General features: G+C 40.5%; 1 protein-coding gene across 1 annotated transcript in view; it reads right to left on the minus strand.

The window, feature by feature from the left end:
• CDH8 (cadherin 8) overlaps positions 1-17,569 on the minus strand; it is a 269,040-nt gene that overhangs the window by 42,907 nt on the left and 208,564 nt on the right. Inside the window, exon 9 of the mRNA XM_081119970.1 lies at positions 12,516-12,637. Coding sequence (XP_080976096.1) covers positions 12,516-12,637 — 122 coding nt within the window. The remainder of the gene's footprint in view (positions 1-12,515; positions 12,638-17,569) is intronic.

The raw sequence follows: 17,569 nt of genomic DNA on the forward strand, positions 1-17,569 counted from the left end.
CCTGGGAAGCATGACCGCCAAGGAGATACCAGGCTCACCATAAAAAATTAACGGAAACGCTCCAAAGGCCCTGAGGAGGAGGCCTACTATGTATGTTATGTCTGTTTGAACAATCATATCCCAATCAACCTGGCCAAGTTCATTAAAGCGCAAGAAACACCGATGGCTTTTTTAAGGAAGTGACATCATGGCCTTGTAACTCGTCACCGAGACGACGCCACGGTTTCAGAACAGCTTCAGCAGCTGTGGGGATGTGCATTGTCTCAAGCACGTGCTGCCTGGCAAGTGCTATTTGAGGCATAAATGAAATAATCTCTCCGATCTATTTCTCCATTTTTTACAATGGAACAGACCTCACTTTGTGGGTGTTTTCCTTTTGTTAAGGACCTTAGGAAATGCCTTCTAATTGTACTTAGCTTGAATAACAATACAACAAAAAATAGCACAAGATATATATCTCATGGTTAAGGTGGAGAAGCAGTCATTAAGGGGATGGGCTATGAAATAAAGCCATCTCCACAGAAGTCGTAATTTCACCCTTTACTGGTTGAGTGGCACTGAACTCTGAAACTCAGTTTCCTTGCATTCCTAAATTACAAATAACCAGGGTCCCTGTCTGGTAGGGTTGCTTTGATTATTGATGCCAATTCACATCAGCTTCTGTATATAGCGTCCGGGTCACAGTCAATGCTCAATGAATGTTAGTCATCACCACCATCATTGCTTTCGATGTTAGTGTCACTATCATCTATTTAATGACACAGCACCTTGATAAGTGTAACAACTCTGATGTTACCCAAAGAGGTCCCCAACCTCACCAGATTGGATGGGAATGCCATCATGTCTGCGATATATAATCGCCTAGCACATCTGCCTTGACATTTCAGAGTGGAGGGATGCCCTGGCATTCTAGTTTTATCAAAATGAAATAAAAAGTAGCAGGGGAGAAGCTGTGAAACACAGATAACTTTTGCGGAAAGCCTACAAGTACAAATATTTATCAGGAGAATGTGGTAAGAGCCTTCTTTGGGGCAGTTATAAAGAACAGAGGAGGTGGGGGGAGAAGTCACTTGTGAGCAGGTATGGTGTCCCCTCCCCCCAGGATCCCCTTTTGCTTCAAAAGGACCTCTGCTCCTGGGTGCACCTGCTGAGGAAGTAACTGCTGAAGTGTGTGAGCACATGGGAATAAAGGCAAATAGAAGATTTCTTGATATTCTGTGGTGCGAACCATTCATAACTAAATGCAATCTTATAGCATAGTTGATGGACAGAGCTCTTATATGTAGTACCTTTCTTCATATGTCTAAGTAATCTGCATGAAAAAGACTCATGCATACTGGCTAGTGCATGAACACGAGATATGTGGCTCATTAAGCCACCGAAACAAAAACAAAAAATGCAATAATTTAGCTTACCTGAAGTAAAGGAATATAATTACCTGTTAGACCGCATCTCAGAAGTTTGGTCTAAACATTACACCTACAATGAACATGCTTTTGTCACCATTTATTTAAGCCAATAATTCTATCAGACGTGCAACTTTTTAAGCTGACTCAACCACAAAGTCTCAGGGTGGGGCCTAGAAACCTGCATTTTAAACAGCCTTCTAAGTGACTCCCGCTGCGTGCTTGGGTCTGAGAGCGTCTTTGAGGCCAGGGAGGAGACTGGTGTTCAGAGCTCCCACATTTAGATTACTCACTAGGAGCGCTGGCATTGCCAACCTCACATCACGCTCAGCACATAATGCGTGGAGAGAGAAAAATGAAATGGCAAATACACAAATCAACTTCCAAATATGCTGTGAGCTGGTAATGGTTAAGACTTCGGTGGGAACCGTTTTTCACACTTCATTTTATCTGAATGCAGATATGACCACTGTCTGGCCATTTTATCTCAGAGTAGACGCCTGGTAGATCACTTGAAGGACTTTATGCTATTAAAATGCAACAAGGTACCCATATTAAAAAGGCTGAAATTTTCATTGCTGTAAGAACAGCTGAATACACTTAGCTTCAATCAATAGAAATAAGAACAGATTTATTCAAGGAAGTGCCCCCACCCCCGCACAAGATTTTACAGGGCACCGAAGAGATGGTAAAGGAAAATGGCACAGAGTTCCCACCGTGAGCTACTAGGACATCAGTTAATTTTTAAGTAATTGGACAAGCATTTCATGAATGTGACATTGCTGTCGTTAGTAACTTCTTGAAAGGCAAGTAGTCAGCAAGCAAATACATTTCTGATGATGTGATCTCTTAAGAACCATAAAACTATCATGGGCTCTATTAGACTATCTGCTCTCAGTTCCTGTCTATGTCATTCATTGATCTGTTCTTGGGTGATGAGTTGGTGCTTTGTTTTGTTTCTCCCTCTCTGCTATTACAACAGTGCCTGGCACATGGTGGGTACTTAATAAGCATTGTCTAAGTGAATAAATGCATGGAGGAATAAAGAAAGCTCAGCATGTTTTAGCATTATCACTAATTCTTCCATAACCTGGAGAGAGATAGGTCTGAAGAGACTCAGAACCCTGGTGCATCAAAGACATTAACTATAACACCCGATCCCAGATATATCTGACAACAAACTCCCTGCCACCTTCCTGCACTAATGTTAGGCTGCTTGAAAATCTTGTTGATATTCGTATCTTCTGTCCATGTATCTTGGTTAAATCGGGGCTTAGACCTTTCAAGATTTTGGAGCGTGCATCGGGATGAACTCAGTCTTCTTTGCTGCCCCTGTACTGTGCTCTTTGGGTGTAAAGGTTTCCTTCTAACAGCACAGCCAGTGGAGACTTAGACATCGTAGTTCTTTGTGAGTGTGGACAAGGTGAGAGAGGACTCATCTGTGGCGACTGTTGTGATGCTTCCCAAAGCTCCTGAAATGTACATCTGCTCTCCAGGAATGCCCAGCAGTGATACCCAAGGTGATATCTGCAATCACAGCCCACTGTCACTCTCTCGGGTGAAACTCTACTTTTTCTTTCTTTGCAAACCTTTCTGTAGTGACGTGAATGTGAAGGCAGTGGAAAAAGGGTGAAGGAGAGGAGAGGAAGTCCAAGGCGGTGCAGAAAGGACAGCGGTGATCTTTGGTTTTCTGTTCGTTCTTCCGCCTGTCATTGAGTGTTTATTTCTGATGATGCCTATGAGCTTTTCTGAAATACTAACTTCTACTTCTTAGAGTAGTCTTTTTTAAACTTGGGAAAGGAAAGGATGATCCATGAATGAGTATCATACCATTCAAAAATTTCAACTTGAAAGTAAAATTGAAACAGAGACCAAAAGGATGGTTACCAGAAGGGAAGGGGTGGGCAAGGGTGAAAAGGGAAAGAGGAATATAGTCAATAATATTGTGATAAATTTACACGGTGACAGACGATGACTAGACTTAGGGGGGTGATCACACTGTAAGGCATAGAAAAATATCAAATCACTATATTTTACACCTGAAACTAATATAACCAATATAAGATTGTATACCAACTATATGTAAATTTAAAAAAAAAAGAGAAAGTAAAATTGCATGAAATTATTTATATATGCACCTATGTGAGCAAGAAATCCATAACTTTCAACAATGGTGCCCATAACTAAAGGAAACAAACAAACAAAAGTTTAAGGACCATTCCCTAAAAGAGGGGTCTTGGAAAATAAAAAATTATGCATGCAAGAGAAACCAGGTTATAGCATTGATGATAAATTAGGGAAAAAAAAGAGGAAATATGGGAATATGAGAAATTATATGAAAAATCCACACAATAACCCACTTATTCTCAATTATTTCAAAACTGGATAATATAGTCCAAGTATAAGCCCCATTCATCTCCACTTGATAATTTCTGGATATTTTTTATAATCTGCATAGCAATTCAGTCTCTACCAAGACTAAAAGTTTTCTACCCAAAGTGTTTTCCCATGTCACATTTTCCTTCATGAACACACCCTTGTCTTTAAAACGTATTAGGTGGTGCCCTAGCTGATTTGGCTCAGTGGTTAGCGTGCCAGCCCATGGACTGAAGGGTCCCGGGTTTGATTCCAGCCAAGGGCATGTACCTTGGTTACAGGCTTGATCCCCTGCCCGGGTTGGGGTGCGTGCAGGAGACAATCAATTGATGTGTCTCTCACATCAATGTTTTTTTTTCTCTCTCTCTCTCCCTTCTACTCTCTCTGAAAAGCAATGGAAAAAAATATCCTAGCATGAGGATTAAAACCAAACAAACAAACAAAAGTATTAGGTGGCTATTCAGGGCATGTACCTTAGAGGCCTGACCTAGAGAGAATACAACAGAAGAATGAATGAATTAGGATGCATATGTGTCTGCTAAACACAGAGTGAAGTCCTTAGTCCTCTGGGTAGACTTTTGGGGCCTGTACTTCATAGACTCGGCGCAGCACTTTCAACATTTTCTTTGTCTTTTCGCTCCCCTTCTCTTTACTAAAACTAAGTTGAAATAAAATGATACCGAGAAAGAGCTCCTGAAAATGTATGTATACAACATTTGGATTTTCCATTTCCTCTTGCCTCTTATTTTATTTCGCTGGCCTCTGCATATTTTATGTGTATTTTTCACACCTCTAAAATGATCAATATTTCTTTCTAAATCACTCCATCACTTGCTTTGCTTTGCAAACCTCATTAGGATAAAATTCGCCGTTTTTTACACAGCTTTGAAGCCTCAACTCTCCTGTCTTATCTCCTCTCCACCTTCTACCTCATTACTTTACAGCAATATTTCCTGATGCCTCCTTGACATTACAAATATCACTTCCGAGACTGAAAATGTTGCCCTTCATTTATCTTCCTGGAGCAAGATTTTCCCAACTGAGTTCCATTTACCACTAATTCTATAGTTTTCTCTAAAAAAATGAAAGATTTTATAATCAACTCTGTTTGGTAAAGGCCAAATAAATGCAAGGGAGCCTCACAGTTAAATAAAAACAGAAGATAACATTAACTAACTTTAATACAGCGATTCCCAAATTTATCAGGTTAAACGTAACCCCCCCCCCCCAAATATTGACACGTGTTTCTCAGATACTCAGTTTAAGAAATGCCACCCTCTAAAACCCCATCTGAGTCATAAAAGCCTGGGAGACTTTGTAAAGATTTTGTAAATCCCTTGGGGAGGTGTTTTGTCTAGAAGGCTCGTTGGTTATAACACTTTTTCATTTGTTTCCCTGCCCTTCCAATAACGTCAGCTCCTCGTGGTACCAGATGGTTCCCAATTTCCGTCACTAGCACCAAATTGAAAACCTTCTACCCGCTACAGTCAATTCTGCTTTCTCCACAGAGGCTGCCTGTCTTCCGCGAACGCGCGGGAACAAAGGAGCACACGCGCGTGTGCACCCCCTCCCGCCCTAAATCCCCAAGCAGCAGCACACAGTGTGACGACAAAACCCGGGGAGCGCATCAGCCTCTAAGAGCCCAAGGTGCCTAGACGACGCTTCGCCCCGTTTCCTCCGTGGGTCACCAGCGGCACGTTAGGGTGCAGAGCGAACCGTGTGCGATCCAGACTCTTCTGCAAGTTCACCCTAGTGGACTTCCAAAAAGTAGCTATATTAACTCACCAATTCATGTGGGGAGGAACGAAGGAGCAGCCCGCCCTTCACCCTTGACAAATAAGACACTTGTAAACGTTTCACAAGAAACATTCTGTAAGGAAATGTTTTACAGAAGAGGAGCTATTCCAACATAGGGCAACGGATTGTCCTGTTACAGACACCCATTTAGAGATTATTTATAGTGTTTTGCTCCAAACCAAAGCTCATAAAGATATAACAATAACAACAAAAATAAAACCAACAAATACAATACTAATGAAGTAAGCAAAGAAAGAAAAAAGACAGGCTCATGGACACAGACGACAAACTGGTATGGGGACTGCCAGAGGGAAGGAGGTGGGGGGGGGGTAAAGGCTGTAAAGGGGGGGTAAATGGTGATGGGAGGAGACTTGACTTGGGGTGCTGAATATCAAGACAATATACAGATGATGTATTATAGAATTGTACACCTGAAACCTATCTAATTTTATTAACCAATGACACCGCATTAATTCAATAAAAATACTAAATAAAATAGACAAAAACAACAAATACTAATAAAGTATATTTTGCTGTTTAGACTATGAGACTAGTTAAAGTAGATACTACTACTAAGAACAATTATTTACTAAACACCTAAAATATGAGATACCCCTAAAACATGAGAGTTTAAACAGAGTTTGAGGCCCAAAGCCAAGAAACAAGTAAACAATAGAGCTGCGACTCAGGCTTAGATGGTTCTAGTGTCCATTTTTCCACCTTATTTTTAAAGTTTATGCTTTTCCTGTGCTCGAAAAGTCATAGTTCTACTAATGGCTCTCTTGAAATGTGCTTTGTTACGTATGATTTCCTCAAATACTGTTTTATGCATTCCACTAATTTACCATCTCCTTTCTCCTGCCAAAATAAAGTGAAAATAGTACTCTCTGCATTTTGTTGAGGCCATCAATTTCATCTGTTTGAAAACCAGTCCTGTCTCCCTCTTGTGTGTGCAGACAGGTCCTGAAAGATGCCTGCTGGCAGGGAAGTTAAAACTGCTTCCCTTATATTTACTGTTTCATGAAGGTCATGAAATGCCATAATTGCATTTCATTGGTTTGCATTAAAGACCAACAAAAACTGAAAAATAAAATAACTGAAGTAGCCAACACATTCACTGCTGCTGCTTAGCGAGAGATAATTATCTTAACTTTTCTTACGAGCTTTCTATCTTTTCGCTTAAGTTTTCATGGGATGCTTTTGAACGAAGTGTGTTATTGACCGCGGGAGTTGATTTTTGCTTTCTTTCGAAAACACTCACAGGATCGGACTCTCATTCTTGTTGCTATTTTCGAAGAAGTGTGTCCCACAGACAGTGGGATTTCAAAATCGGCTTCCCTGGGAAGCATGGTGAGATTGGAGAAAGTGCAGGGACCCAGGCACCATCAAGAACAGACTTCGAAACCCCATCTTTGGCACTTTCCATGGCCTTAGGTAAGAGCCTTAGTCTTTTCCAGCCTCAGCTCCCAGACCTGTCAAAAGTGATGGCCACACCGAATTCTCAGTGATGATCACACGTCAGATATTGGTCTATATTATTTCATTCATGCAGCTTTTGTAACCTCTCCTCTCCATCTCCACCGCCACCACCTTAGACCGGACTACTGTTCATCTTTTGCAGGGACGGCCTTCGTAATTCTTTCTGTTTACTTGTGCCTCCACCTGTGTGTGTATGTTCATTTTAGTCCAGCATAAAACTCTTTTTCTCCAATCTCATGCTTGCTTATTACACTCTTATTATGAAACTTGCTGATTACACGTTATGCTCAGCCACAGGAGTCCTCAATTCTGCAAACAAACCAAGGTCTTTCTCCTTCAGGGTCTTCGCCCAGCTCACCCTGCTGGCCTGCAGGTCCCTTCGCACTGTGCCTCGGCCTCCGCCTAAACCAGAGCCATCTGCAAAGGAACTTTCTCTGACGATGCTTTGTCAAATAGATCTTCGTTTTTTCTTTGTTTCGTCCAGACAGGCTGCATTAATGTTTCTCCAACCCAGTTTTCAAAATGTAAACATATTATTTATTCTTTTGACTTTTTCCGGTAATCTCTCTTCTTTATTACATTCCATTAGAGAGAACCCTTATTTTGTTCTCCTCATATTGTTTGCCCAGGTTCGTATTACAATATTTAGCATCTTGTAGGTGCACAATAAATATAGTTCAAGAAATAAATGAATGATTTTTCATTCGAAGGGGTTAGCTTGTGCACTGCGTGTCTGTGAGTAGAATGAGCGTTTCCATGGCAATAGCTGAGAAAATAATTATTGAAATATTTGTCGCCGCTGAATGAAATGAATTACAGCCGTGATTTTAAAATTCTGTGAATATTCATTACATGCCAAGCGTTTGCCAGATACCTATCTAGAAATATAGGTTATTATCTTTTTTCCCCTCCGGAGGGGATCTGTGATGTTCCTATGATAAGCTTACTTTATATACTGCAGTATTGATCAGGGAAAGAAGAGATTAAAGAAGGCAAATCAGAGTATTATTTTAACCCAGACATAATTAACCTGACTCCAAATGGTACATCTCAACTTCTATAGACGGTGATGAAGCTTAAATTATCCTCGACTGGATTTATTTATAGTAACAGGGGCAGCTCCCTCCCGAAGGAGACGGAGCCGAGGCAGTCTGCCTCTCGAATTCCCAGACAATAAACATCCCCCGAGACTAAACACGAGGCCTCCATCCACTCATAGAAATACAACATTTCTAGTTCAGTCCCTGTGTCAATGAACCATCTGGGGCAAATTATCCTAATTCTGTATGTATGGTAAGCTCAAGAGGCTAGTATCTAAAATAAAATCCTGGCAAGACCGTCTTAAGGAGATAAGACAGAGACCAGAATTATGGAAGGCCCTCTGCCGGCACCGGTCGCCGAAGTTCTCGGTTTCTCTTCCACACTTGGTTGTCCTGAGTGTGGTTCTATCAAGAATGACAAAAAGATGGTTTCTCCACATCTGTGACCTGCTCTTCTACCTGTCCAGCCGGATTAGCACTCTCTTCAGACAGAATTAGGGTTGTTCCCAGCGGACTCCTTTTGAATACTTGATAGATGTTTCCTGTCTCTGGTGGAACGTGTCCTATATTAAGAGATCTTCTCGTTAAGACAGCTCCATTCCCTTTATCGCTTCAGTCTCCTTTCTGCCTAGAGGACTGGTGGTATTTTCATGCAATTCTATCATTTCTAATTGTATTAGGTGTTTGCCAGAGGGAAAATTCTATAAGGGAAAAAGACTGATGCGTAGGGCATTGGGAGCCACTAAATCCCCAGTGCCCAGCCAAGTCCTGGCATATAGTTAGCGTTCAATTAATATTTACCTACTGACCAAAACCTATAGTCCTATTAGACACATGAACTATCCGGCATATAGTTTGCTTTCTAATTTTGAAATCCTCAGTCCATACTCTCATTTCTGCCTTGGCCATTAACAATGTCAAGTAAGTGGACAGCATCTTTCTACTCTTGCTGTTAACTGAGAGCCAAGTAACCTGTAGATGACTCTATCCTATAACCACTGAATTAGAGGCTAAAGCTATAGGTCATCTTCTATCTTTTGACTTAAGATAAATTACCTATAGCTACTGGCTTTTAAAAAAAAAAAAAAAAGAAGTAGTAACTGGTAATCAGAAAATACCAACTTGACACTGGTATATTTAACATTTAAATCTTTGTATATTGAATACCTAAAAGAATTCTAACCAGAAGGGATTCACAGTGATTTGTATAATATGGAATATGAACTATTTCTCTGTGTTGCTGGGGTGGCTGTTACTCTCTTAAGGGAACAAATTTAAGAAAAAGTCATCGTTCACTTCAGAATCATGTGAAGGTGGTAGGGGCTGATATGATTTGCAGTTCTACTTTCAAAGTGAACATTTGCCAATTTTAGCACAGATAAGACGCAAACTGGAAATCTATACCTAGAGGAGAGGAAATGGGCCTCCCACCCTCCTTTCTCTCTCTCTTCTCTCCTTCCTTCCTTCCTTCCTTCCTTCCTTCCTTCCTTCCTTCCTTCCTTCCTTCCTTCCTTCCTTCCTTCCTTCCTTCCTTCCTTCCTTCCTTCCTTCCTTCCTTCCTCCCTCCCTCCCTCCCTCCCTTCCCTCCCTTTCCTCCCTCCCTTCATTTACATGAACTCAATCCATTGAACAAGATTCAAGCACAATTATCTATGTCCATGTTGACATTGGTTTTGAATTTATGAGATGTTCTAAAAACTTCTTAGAGGCTCTCTTGGTCCAGAGGTTTTTAAACTGTGTACTCTTAATGGCTTGCCCTTGATTATTGCTAATGATCTCCAGCTGCACTATCTCCCCAGAAGCTGATCTCCCCTTAATTTAGCCTTAAACCCATACCTTCCAGGCAAGCCCGATTTCAAAGTCACCTGCATTCCTCAGTCTGAGGCTGCTGTAAAGCAGACATCAATTGCTGAAAAATATTGAGTGACTATGAACCTAGTGCTAATTCAGTCTTTGATATTTGCTTCTCATGAGTGTGAGATCATTTGCAAATATTCTAATTTCAAAGTGAGTCAGTGGTCTGTGGGGTGTTAGGAGAGATGACTGAAAGTTTTTTCTACGTTGATTTACATAAGGGAATTCTAGTGTAGGTAACAAAGATGAATTTTTGGAAAACATTAAATGTAAAAACGTGATACTCAAGCCATTGAAAGTGACCAGGGGCTGATGTAATGAATCAAATGAGTTCTGACTAGCACAAAGAAATCAGGGAATCCAGGAGTTGAACGACTGCATGTGTACAAACCAGTCAGTCATACGTCCAAAAATTATGCTGAACAGCCAAAGACCTGAACTCTACATGTAAAAATGAACCTTCAACAAACCTGCCTAAAGAGGTTCATTTGAGGATAAGCTAGTACAATGGACATACACACATAGCCATTTCTTCACGGGAGTCATTTTGATTTGCAAAAATCATAAAACAAAGAATCAACTTTTCGCTTTCATTTTGATCTTGCATAGGGAAGGTGATAAAACAATGCAATTTTTCCCCCTGAGGATAAGAACTGCTGAGAAATCATTAAAACCTTGGAAACAGTTAAAATTCACCGGGTGAAACTCCAGACTCCTAGAGTTCCAAAGGCAGGCGTGTCAACGTCACAAGTGAAGCCAGTGTTGAATTTCTGAAATATCAATGCCACTGACTCTCTAAATATGTGTTATGACTTTTGCATGAACAATGGAGCTTCATCTAAATTCTAATGCATTTGACAGACCCTATGATTGAAAGGAACAGGCTTATATGTCTGTGAGTGGCTACATTACCCCAGCAACAGTCTGGATCACACAAACATACCCTTGAAACTGACCTGCATATATTTTGAATATTTTGATCAAATTCTTTGCCAACTCAATCCACCAACTTAGCTAAATGGTATTTACATATATAGGGTAGGGAAAAGTAGGTTTACAGTTGTGAGTATGTGAAACACAGTTTGTTCATGTATTATTATTTATTATTGTATTATTTTCCATACAAACAACTATAAACCTACTTTTGCCCAACCCTGTGTATATAAACACACTCCATCCTTAAAAGATCACACATGAAAATGTTCAAAACATATGCTATAAGGAAATTCCACATGATGAAACTTAACATTTGAACTAATGTTAGAATATTATAAAAAAGAGTATATCACTGTGCAAGGTGAATGTTTTGATTATAACAACATGTATGATGTCTAGGTGTTTGAAATTAATCAGTTTTATTATTACAATTTTAGCTTTGCTCTCTATATGTGTGCGCGCGTTATTTTGGTCAACAATGTTAATAATTCAGATATATGAGTAGTCTAGGGGAAAACGTCTACTGTTTTCTAGGACAGTAACACATTAATCTTTTGCAATAAATAAAAGTATAGAGCTACGGCGCTATTCCTTTCTCTCGGGGGAAAAAAATCTCTTGTCAGGTAAACTGCTCGGCAAATAGTACGTTTAATTCCTGACACCCACACGAGGCACGAGAATAGCTGGATTAACAACTCCAGTGTCATGCTGTCAGCTGCTGTTTATTTAAATTAAAATGTCACCATCCAGAAATAAATTAGGAAGTTGAAAAACGATAAATTTCTTAAACATACAGTACTTTGGCACCTTGTTCAAACAGATCTATTAGATTTGTGTTTTTTAGAACCTTACATAGACTATATCCATTTTGACATTCAGGATATAGCACGTTTTTGTTTTTGTTTGGTTCTTGCTTATAACTCTTCCTCCCTAACCCCCTTCTTTCTTTCTTTCTTTCTTTCTCTCTCTCTCTCTCTCTCTCTCTCTCTCTCTCTCTCTCTCTCTCTCCCCCTCCCTCCCTCCCTCCCTCCCTCCCTCCCTCCTTCCCTTCCCCCCTTCATTGCTCCTATTTATGCTACATGAGACAGGTAAAAAAAAATTCTATCCATATACAATTATCAGATGCTATAGCTGCATGTCTAAAACCTGTTGTTCATCTTATGTTGAACTAAATTATGGACATTTTTACAGACTTCAAACCTCACTTCCTCCATCCGGGTGCCCTGGGGCCCACTACCACGTGTTATCCCCTTGTTTCACGTGCAAGCAGCAGGCCCTCCCCATGAGCTTCCCCCTTTGCTTCCTGTCACCTGAAGGTCACGCTTCTGGCCCCATCCCTGGACTACCTCCCCTGCTCTCCGGCATACCCTGAGATATTTTAAGATAGTTCTTTGGCTCTGGGTTCACAGCCCAGCGGGTGGTTCCCCTTCCAGAGCCAATTTGGTCCTAAGTAGAGACACCTAACCTCTCCGGAAGAAAAAGCCCCCCTCCCTGTGTCCACGTGGGTGTTTCTTGCCTGTGACTTTGCAGAATGTAAAGAAGGCAGATGCAGACCGTAACGCAGGTTAATCAGATATGAGACAGTTGTATACAAACATATCAGCATTAACAACATGGAGATATTTACTTGGCCGGGTTTTCCATTTTCACATAAAAATGCCTCATATTCGGATGCGAACTCAGGGGCGTTGTCATTGACATCCAGCACTTTAATAGCAACAGGCACTCGTGATATCTGACTGTGGTTCCCTATGGGAAGGAAAAGATAACATCAGCATCGAGGGCATTGCATTGGAACGTGCAACTCAACTTTCTTCTCGAAAGCATGTGTGTCTGTTTCAACTCCCCTTAACTAGGGCGTTTGCAACGGGCTGGTTATGAAGCCTGACCACTCAGTGAGAAAAACAGCAAGTGTTTAACTGCTTCAAAAAAGTATCAGTTATTATTCCAAACACCATCTGCTGGGGCTTAGCCTGATAAAGACCATCTCTGAATCATTAAGAGGTTTCCCTGATGAAGAAAGCTTTATTTTATTGATAAAGTCCATTATACAAAAGAAAAAAAAAAAAGTTGTATGCAACAGAGATTGCTCTCTGTTTATCTTGGGTAGAACACAGCCAATTTTTGTGCTATCCCTTGTTTGACTGGCTAAAGATGAACGAAAAACCAGCATAAGGGCAGAACCAAATCAATTGTTAAGAAATCCTTAACAACAATAAAATAAATAATCTTAAAGATAAGGGATAATATTTTTTTATGAATTTTATTTTTTATTGAAAATTGATCTTGGGATGTTTTTGGATAAAATAAGCCCAAGTCATTTTAATATTGTTTTCATAAAGATTCATCAGTGTAAACAGATAATAATCCTCTAATCTTTTCAGGTCAATTCCAAGAGCAGAGAATTTAATACATAATCCTTAATCCTCAAGTCCTTAAATTTAAAAAGTCACACACACACGTACATGTACACACACACACACACAGAGAAATCTAGTCCATTAATACATTGCTGGCTTGGGGCCATGTGACGATTTTTTATTTATAATAAATACAATAGTTTGACTCTGATTGTATAATCTTTTGATCTCGTAAATTGTACAGAATGCTTTGGAGATGGCCAATTATTTATTTGTGTTTCTGTGGCACTGAATATTTATAAGCAAGCCAAGAGGGGAAAAGTGTTTGACTTTTGAATGCGAGGAAACAGACTTACATTTGATATATCGAATCTCCTTTCTGAAAATTGATTACATTCAGATCTCTAAAACCTTCAAATACTCATTGTTTTTTGTTAAATATGAGAGTGTTTCTAAAGCACACAGCAAACGATCAGAGCCATGTTACAGATTTATAGTTGGTTAACCCCACTGGCAATGCGACAAGATTTAAACTTGGTTAACTACCACGGCTGCTCTCCAGTGTTGGAATGTGACTGAGGACAGATGAACACCATCCTGTGGATTCCCGCTACCTCAGCAATGGAACAGAGCCTCACTTCCCCCGCCTCAAGCCAATCGCCTTAAAAGTGTCACCTTATCCTTTGTCTTTTACTATCTTACGTCTAATGAATTCATTCAGTCTTCATTTAAAGAATTTACATGCACCTCTCAACTTTTGATGGAAGGAAAAGTTCTGTTAAGTATAGCACAGGACCCTAAGATGAGGAACTTCTGTCTCATGCTTCATCTACTTGAATAAAATAGGTACATAAAGTATAATGTATTTCAAACAGGGTATGTATTACAAGTGCTTACAAATGTGCATCTCTTTTCTAGCCTGACCATGAGCTGAAGAGTAGCTGCTGGGGAGTAGGAGGAGATCTAGTGTTTGCAGTAAATGGTGTCTGGAGCTCCATCCTTGCCTCCGACTCCCTGCGTGGCCCTGAACAATTTATTTCACTTCATTTCATCCCTGAGGTCACTGAAACTCAAGAACTTACCATGTCATTTACAGAACTGCGATAAATACTATACGAGAAAAAAATTAGAAGTGCTCCGATGGCATTGGGCACGTAGTCAAGGGCATTTGGGCCTTTGCCTTTTGTAATCGTCAACATCATTAGTGTCACACACACAGCGGAGGCACCGCACGGAATCACATCTCGGCCAGTCCTCGCCAAGGAGCTCTGGAGCGGGCCACGTGGGTCCCACATTGCAGACGGACACTGACACCCAAAGAATTACATGCCTTTACCAAGATCGCTCGGGGAAAAATAACCCCAAGGTTGTTAATTTAATTATGTCTGCAAATACCCTTTGCCAACGCATTTGCACGGATCCCCGGGGTTAAGACCTGGACAGATCCTTTTGAGGGCCACCACTGGGCCTGCCACATTCCCTCTTCCCGAGAGCCGAGGTACCTGTGACCTTACAGAATGATCCTACCACAAACCTGGGCTTGTCCCGGGAAACAGAGATACGTGAAATTAATTTAGTTGTATGTCCTTCCTTGAATTCATGTTTCAAAATATTATAAGACATAAGCTCAAGGAGGTTAACTAACTCCTGGTTTCCTTCTGATAATTTTGTCATTCATTCATTTATTCTTTTAGCCTTTTTCTCTTTGTTTCTTCAATAAATATTTGCTCCCGTATTCCCAGTTACTAAGACAAAGCTACTAAAATGAAGGGATCTGCAGTGCTCAAGAAAATACCACATTATAATGGTTTGTTTGTAGCCCCATGCACCCTACGTGTTATTCCTTTGCAAAATGCAGTGGAAGGATGTACGAAAGAGAGACACTGTCCTATAGTCACAGGAAAGATTTAAAAGAGGGGGTGACCCATGAGTTAGCTTTAAATTATGAGTAGAAGTAGCCTAGGTAAAGAAAGGCACACGAGGCTTTCAGAGAGAGTCAGCCACATTCAAGAGGCCCAGAAGCCCAGAGACCATGCCCTTGTCAAAATAATCAGTAGCCCCAAAGGCGGGAGCATCCAGAGAAGTGGCTGGTGGTGACCTCAGGACAGAAAGCTGAGGCCACGTCAGGAAGAGTCTTCTGTTATAAGCTCATGAATGTGCGTGATCTCATGTGATCATTGGCCAGCCAGTGAAATATTCCTTGCAATTTACAATTTTAAAAGGTAGCAATAAAGCAGATTGATTGGCAAGAAAAGTTTCGTTTTCTTTTTAAATTTGGTTTTCCTAAATATCTGACTGTCCCAGAAATTTACTATGGTTATTTCTTGAAAGTGTTAAAATAAGAATAAAAACAATGGAATAAACAAGACACTAATACCCCACCTCCCCCAAATATCTGCAAAATGTGTTATTGTTATTTCTATGAGATGAACATGCAGGATTAAAATTATTTCGGCTTATCACAGTTTTCAACACGTGTCATATTTAAATGTTGAAAATTCACTTTTATCTAAATTAATGAAATGGTGGCAGTTCACGTTTTAAAGATGTGGTAGAGCAATAAAACTAATTAATTAGGCTTCTAAGAAAATTATTCATGTCCTTTGTGACTGGCCCCAAAATGTTTGCCTTTCATCTGATACACAAACATTAAATATAAAGATATTATAATTAGAAATATGATTAGCATTCATTAAAGATTAATTTTCTAAACACCGGAGAGGTGGCAGAGTGGTCTGGAAGGAAAAGCCCATTGCAGTGGGCCACGGAAGCCAGACAGTTTTTACATCTGATGAAAGGAAAGGTTGAAATGGCACCTCGTCTAAACAACTCCTTGACTTCTGCCATTTGAATCACAGTGACTCCCTGTCACCTCTCTGTCACAGAGCCTCATGAATTGCCCATTAAGTCTGCCCTTTCATAATCAAAGGTAATGGAACACTGCCAAGCCTGAGTTACTTGGGAATTTGCTTCTAACTAGTTTCCGTGAGCTGCTGTTTTCACAGGCATCCAATGAAGTAAACAGCCTCTTCTTTGCAGACTGTGAGAGGGGAAAACATGATCTGACAAATTTAGATATACCAGCGAGGCTCAATAAATAATCCTCGAGCCTTCTGGAGGCAGCAGGGTGGAAGCCAGGAGCAGTAAATTCCAGCCAACGGGGGGATGCAAGCTAAGAGAATTTATAATCGGGGAGCGGATGGAGGGCCGGTGGAAGTTTATAAAGTCAGGAGACGTGAACTGAACACAGGATCGAAAAGCTAGCAATTTAGGAAATCGAAAATTAAACGGGTGGGAAATTTTAAACAACAGGCCATGGAGAATCATCCCTTCAGCAGTGGACTTAGGCACTCTGGTGACTAAAGTTAAAACTTTTTGTGGTACATTTTGTCCGTAAATGGTTGGATAATTTCTAAATCAGTAGTGATCATTTACCAATTCATGGGATATTAGCATACAAGCCAGTTAGAATATAGTAGCCCATGGACACCAGCAGGGGATATTTTTGACTGTTTTTTCTCACAGTATTTTTTTTTATGCTTTACCCTTTCATTCTTGTGGCAACTGTATTAATGCCTGGTTCATACACAATCTTTGTTTTTAAAAAAATATGTTTTTATTGATTTCACAAAGAGGAAGGGAGAGATAGAAACATCAGCGATAAGAGAGTCACTGATGGGCCACCTTTTGCACGCCCCCTATTGGGGATCGAGCCTGCAACTCAACTCGGGCATGTGCCCTGACCGGGAATCGAACCCTTGACCTCCTGGTTCATGGGTCAACCACTGAGCCACACCAACCAGGCCACACACCGTCTTTTGAAGCCCTCAAATACATACCAAGAAATGTCTGCCTTGTAATGGGCATAGAAGAAACCACTGACCACCAGAATGTTAATAATTTTTGATAGCTACAGGATTGTGACAATTCCAGCAAGCCAGACTATCAAGAGGGGTCCCTCTACCTCACTCCTTAAACTCTCAATCGTATTTACACAGTGGCTGAAAATAAAATTAGAGCTGGGATCACGTGAGGGCTTGGGTGTCCATGAGCAAAGCAGACACATCTTTGCTTTTCTGTTAAATTAACCATGGAGTGGCTCTCTCAAGAAAGGGAGAGCAATGAGGACCTGAGGACTTGCACATATTTGAAAATCCCTTACACTCGCTGGAGGAAAGGACTCTCACACGGAGACTCTGCTTCAGTCCTTTTTAAAGACAACTTATAAATGAAAAATTAGTACTAATGAGAATGGAAATACTACATTTTCTATTTTCCTGTTACTAGGTTATATAGCCTGCTTTTAATTCTTTAATTGTGC

Source organism: Miniopterus schreibersii, assembly GCF_964146895.1.
Source record: "Miniopterus schreibersii genome assembly, chromosome: 18".
Classification (NCBI taxonomy): domain Eukaryota; kingdom Metazoa; phylum Chordata; class Mammalia; order Chiroptera; family Miniopteridae; genus Miniopterus; species Miniopterus schreibersii.